The sequence below is a fragment of the Vulpes lagopus genome, chromosome 20 (genome assembly GCF_018345385.1).
Source record: "Vulpes lagopus strain Blue_001 chromosome 20, ASM1834538v1, whole genome shotgun sequence".
NCBI lineage: Eukaryota > Metazoa > Chordata > Mammalia > Carnivora > Canidae > Vulpes > Vulpes lagopus.
This window is the reverse complement of record NC_054843.1, coordinates 13651017-13656921: the sequence shown is the minus strand read 5'-3', so window position 1 is coordinate 13656921 and position 5905 is coordinate 13651017. Positions and strand designations below refer to the sequence as shown.

General features: G+C 36.9%; 1 protein-coding gene across 1 annotated transcript; it reads left to right on the top strand.

The window, feature by feature from the left end:
* The first annotated feature begins 4613 nt into the window (after positions 1-4613).
* LOC121479316 (keratin-associated protein 20-2-like) lies at positions 4614-4748 on the top strand. Its single transcript, XM_041734840.1, has one exon. The coding sequence runs from the start codon at positions 4614-4616 to the stop codon at positions 4746-4748; it is 135 nt and encodes a 44-aa protein (XP_041590774.1).
* The last annotated feature ends 1157 nt before the right edge of the window (positions 4749-5905 follow it).

The window sequence follows — 5905 nt, the reverse complement described above, 5'->3', positions numbered from 1 at the left end:
TGTTGATCTTGTGTACAGAAACCTTGGGGACTTCACTTATTCACTCTAATACCTTAGATATTCCTTTTATGTTTTTGTCATCTTTAAATCAGAAAATACTATTTTTTGTTTGTATAAATGATATTTTTTCCTTTTCTTGCCTAGTTGATTAGACTGTAACTCCAGGGCAGGATTATAGAGAGGTCATGCTATCAGTTATCCTCATTTTATTTGTTATCCCAGGAGGAACATTTCAAATATGTAATCTTAAATATGAAGCTTGCAGTCAACAGTTTATAGCACATGTTTTCAGATGAAAAATTTGATCTAGCTCTGGTTTTTTAAAAATCTTTATATAAATTGGTCTGGAGTTGTATTATATGCTTTCCATGCATCTGTTGGAATAGCCATGTGAACTCTTTTATCCTGTTATTTTGGTCAATCATACAATCATATTGACTTTGCTTACATTTTCCTTTTTTTTTTTTTTTTAGATTTTTGAGAGAAAGGGAGAGAGAGAGAAGGGGAAAGGGTTAAAGGGAAGGACAGAGAATCTTAAATAGTCTCCATGCCCATCACGGAGCCCAATTCCGGGCTCAATCTCATGACCTGAGATGAAATCAAGCCTTGGTTACTTAACAGACTGAGCCACCAAGTTGTCCCATTTCCCTATTTTGCTTTAAAATAATTTTAAACTTACAGAAAAGTTTCAAAACAACATATAATATTATTTTATTCTCCAAACCATTTGAGAGTGATTTGCAAACATGATGCCCCATCCATCACCTGGAATACTCTAAGCATTCATTTCCCACAAACAAGGACTTCTCCCTCATAACTGCAATGCAACCATTAAAATCAAGAACGTAGCAGTGAGAATTACTACCATTTGATATTCAGACAATGTTCTAGTTTCACCAACTGTCCAATAATGACTTTCACATAAAAGGATTTAATTCAGGATTGTATGTTGCATTTAGTTACTACGTCTCATTAGCCTCCTTTAACCTGGATAATTTTTCAGTGTTTCCTAAATTTTCACAATCTTGACATTTTTGAGGCTTATAGACCAGCTATTTTGAAGAATGTCCCACAATTTTGGTGTGTGTTTATTCAGAGCCAGATTTAGGTTCTTCCTTTGAGGTAGAAGTATTACAGAAATGATGCTGTATTCTTGCCCATTACATATATGATGCATGATTTTGATGGTCCCATTCCCAGAAATGTTAACCTATATTATCTGGTTATGGTGGTGGCTTCTGGGTTTATCTACTGTAAAGATACTCGCTACTGCTTTGTAATGAAGAAGTATCTTTGTGGGGAGTCATTTTTAGAAATATGCCATTTCTCAGTAAGCTTTCATCTACTAGTCTTGGAGCCTTTTTGTGTTTTTTGGTTGAACTGATTATCAGTACGATGGGTACCTATTAGTGATTTTTTTTCAAAATCTATCATCCTTTATACAGTAATCAGTTGGCATTTTACTATAAGGAAAAACTTTCTTCTCTCACACTTATTTATACATTTTTTAAAATTTTTATTTATTTATTTGACAGAGAGAATGAGAAAGAGAGCACAAGCAGGAGGAGCAGGAGAGGAGAGAGAGAAGCAGACTCTCCACTGAGCAGGCATCCTAATGCAGGGCTTAATCCCAGGATCTTGGGATCATGACCTGAGCTGAAGGCAGACTCTTAACCAACTGAGGCACTCAGGCACCCCTATACATTTCTTTTATATCCATAAATACATGTAAATTTATATTTTATTCAATGGCTATAGTATAATTAAATCCTACTGTTATTTAATTATTGTTCAGGCCATGGTGTATTTGGGCAATAGGAAACCCTTCAAGCTAGCTTCTGTGTCATTTTGACACATTTTGACACAACATTTGACACATGTACTTATCATTTTTTTGAGAATTTCTTTTGGCACAAAAAGACAGTTTAATCTCATGTTTTGACTTTTCTGCTATAACACTGGCATCAACCAACTTTCCAAAGTGCTTTGTTTGGTTCCTCTTTCTGGACAAAAGCATTTAAAAACGAAGGTCTAGATAATAGATGTGCTCATTGTCACTGGGAGGTGCTATTCTCAGTAGCCAAGCTAAGAAACATATGCATATCTATATTATATGCAGATGCACATCTACGTTTATGCCCTATCTATATAAATATTTTGAAAACCATCATTCACGTTGATACTTGTGATTCCAGCCCAACCTCACAATGTTCATTCTGGTTTTCTGTCCATCACAGTTGTACACGACAGCCATGATCAATGACTACCTTAATCTATGTATTTGATCAATCTTCCAATATATAACCAATTTTCACTGTTGATGAAATCCCATACTACAACTTCTATGAAGACACTCTCTTCACCTTATATGTGCTCCAAGAACCTACAATCAGTTACTGGTGCCTCTGATCCATGTGGATGCCCAACTTATGTTTCTCAGTCTCTATCACCTGTGCAGGACTAGACAAATTTTCTCCTCAACCAGATTAGACTCCAGCACCCCCAAACGGGGCCTCCCCTGCTGTTCTCCATCATGAGATGCTCTCCTAACCTAATCAGGGTTCCAAGGCCCTGCTCTGGATAGTTACTACTTATGTTACCCCTCTCTTGTGATCACTTTCCTCAACTACTGCCATCTTGCAATGGACTGTCCACCCCCCACCACCCCCAGGCTCTTCTCCCTAAATAGCCTTCATATTCCGCTCAGGTCCTGTTCTACCACACTAGGATCTATGGATGACACTGTACCCTGTTCAGTCTCTATAATCATCCCAGGGCATTGTCACCTCCAAACAGCTTGTAAGCACCCTACTCCCACAGCTCATTTCCCCAGCCATTGATAACGAGCTATGTATTTCACTTTTCCTTGGTCTTCATAACTTCCTGAATTTCCATGTTATTATTTGGGATCATTATTCTACTAGAAGAAAGCTCTTTAGTATTTCTTTTTTTTTTAACTTTTTTTAAAATTTTTGTTTATTTATGATAGTCACAGAGAGAGAGAGAGAGAGAGAGAGAGAGAGAGGCAGAGACATGGGCAGAGGGAGAAGCAGGCTCCATGCACCGGGAGCCCGACGTGGGATTTGATCCCTGGGCCAAAGGCAGGCGCCAAACCGCTGCGCCACCCAGGGATCCCTCTTTAGTATTTCTTAATGCAGGTCTACTGGCCCCTTTTCTCTGGAAAGAAATCTTTATTTTATATTAAATTTTGAAGGATATTTTCATTAGATACAGGATTATAAACTGGCAGGATTTTTTCTCCATGATTACCATGAAAGAGATTGATCTTTTAGAACCAGGAAGAAGAAACTTACTTTTTAACACAATAAAATTGCAATGTTGCAATAATCCACACATATATTGTACATTATCCTCCTGGGTGGTGCCTTATACATATGCCTATAATTTAAGGTATATCTTTCAGGGTTTGCTTAAGGAAATAGAAACTCTTTTGTGTAGTTTAAGCATTTTTAGGAAAGAGTCTAGACCTTATGTAAATGAGATATTATCTCTGTTCTAAGCATCACTGATACATAGATGACTGCCAGTAAGAACTAGTACTGGGCCAATGGTTTGTAAATTTTTTTTTTTTTAAGTAGACCCAATGTGGGACTTGAATTCATGACCCTGAGATCAAGAACAGAGCTGAGATCAAGAGCCAGAGGCTTAACTGACCGTACCACACAGGTGCCTCAGTTTGGATGTTTTCTTTACTGAGGTCATGCTACTTCCGGTGGGCAACTGACCAGGCAAGGGAAATCCTGGGTCCAGAGAGGGGAGAATTAGAAAGATCTCATATTTATACTTACATATGAATGAGTCTTCATCAGTATCCCAATTTTGGGTTTTGGCAGCAGTGTGACATAAAAGTTCACTAAGTTGAATATCCCCCCAAACAATTTAATTATTATACTTAAAGAAAAATTAATAAAAAGATAAACAGCAAGTTACATGATTCAATAGTAAAATCACCTAGACCAAGGTGAGAATACTGAATAATTACAAATTTCAGGGTGGAAGAAGAGGTGGCATTAAAACAACAAAGGAATATATAAGTGGCCATTTTATTATACATAATAACTGGAAATTCCTATCTAGGGGAAATAATTATTTATTCCTAAAAAAAAACACAAAAAAACCAAATAGGTAATTTAGCAGTTTTGTGTCTTCATTGATAACTACAATTCATGAACCCATATACCCACATAAAGACAACATCACTCCTAACCACACATTTCATTGTAAGATGAAAAATAAAATAACAAAATTAAGAATAATTAAGGACAGAAGAAAAATTAGCTCCCCATACAAATTTATCATAGCCCTTAAACTAATGAAAACATAGTAAATAAGGCATTCCAAAAATAACAAAGGTTGCTTGTTAAAGCATTGACTTTGATTGTGGGAATCCTGACATAATAGCAAAGGATTCTCAGTTATGAGGGCTTCTTTCTGAAAGTTAAAATGCAAATTAATGTAAAATATGAGGCTCACTCTTGCCTGTGGTTTGTCACACCCAACAGGGAGGGTATATAAAAGGCCCAGGACAGATGTTAGCATACACACTGAGAAAATCGACAACCTGCTCAACTGAAACCTCCATTCTCAACACTATGTGCTATTACAGCAACTACTATGGTGGCCTGGGCTGTGGCTACCGTGGCCTGGGCTGGGGCTACGGTGGTTATGGATTTGGCTGCTACCGCCCATCTTGCTGTGGCAGATACTGGTCCTATGGATTCTACTGAGAACTTCTAGAGCCATTTGGTCTGCAGAACTCCTCCTCCTGTGCTTTCCAATCATCCTTCCAGGGTTCTTCTTATACATAATTTCTTTCTCTTTCCAATGGTGAAAATTTAATCGAAGAGTACTTCAACTTCAGCATATGACAAATTCAGCATGCTTCAACTTGATTGACCAAAGTCACATGTAATACCTCACGAGTCATAAAAATGTTTATGTTGGATATTGTATTCCTTCTTCCTTCATTTTCACTTAATAATTTTGATATGAAAAAAGTTTTTAAGTTGATGTTTCAATAAACTTTCTCATTCATTGCAAAATGTTTCATGTTTATATTCAATTCTCTCTACCATGCATAAGTGTGCATATGGGTATATATACTTCATTTAAGGACACATGAAAAAAAAACAGGGATCTTTACAGTTATTATAGCCACACATCTAGAGAACCTGGATGGTGAAATAATAACGCTGTTTAAAATGGTTTTGCTTGTCAGGTAAGAAGGAAACTGTTCACAGCAGTATAAAATGCAAGGCTCAGACAGGTTCTGTCCCTCATTCAACCTTTTGATCACTGGAAAATAAACCTCATTCAGATTAAAGAATAAAATTACTTTTTGCTACCTGCTAAAAATACTAATGCATATATATATGTAATATATATATTTATAAAACAGATTACCTAAAGGATGCTCTATAGATACTCCATAGCTAGACTTCACTCAATCCAACACTCACTGTGTTCTTCATTTTATCCTCACCAACGCCTCTTGTTCCCTCTGCCTGACTCCATGCTGAACAATACCAAACACATAAACTGTTACATTTACCTTAGGAAAATCTTAAAACAGAGTCTTGTCTACCTGCTGGTTTAGACTCTGCATAAGTGAAATTCTCTCTCTGTTTGTACAAAGCAGGTCTGCTCCCAACTGAAAGATAAGGACAATGAAAAGTAGCCCCATGCCTTATGTATGACCTCTGCTATTGTTGGAAAATATCTGCAGCAAGTCCAGGCCAATTATAAGACAAAAGATGACTCCAGAAAATGAGGCAGAATTGTGTTTAAAGAAGCCTCAATCCTAGAATTGAGACATCAAAGAGATACATCTGTAGTACCACATCTGGGACAGTGGCATTTTACAGGATTGTGATACCCAAGAAGT

Bases quoted from the DNA above. Each gene is read 5' to 3' on its own strand.
- LOC121479316 (XM_041734840.1), top strand. From the start codon at position 4,614: ATGTGCTATTACAGCAACTACTATGGTGGCCTGGGCTGTGGCTACCGT.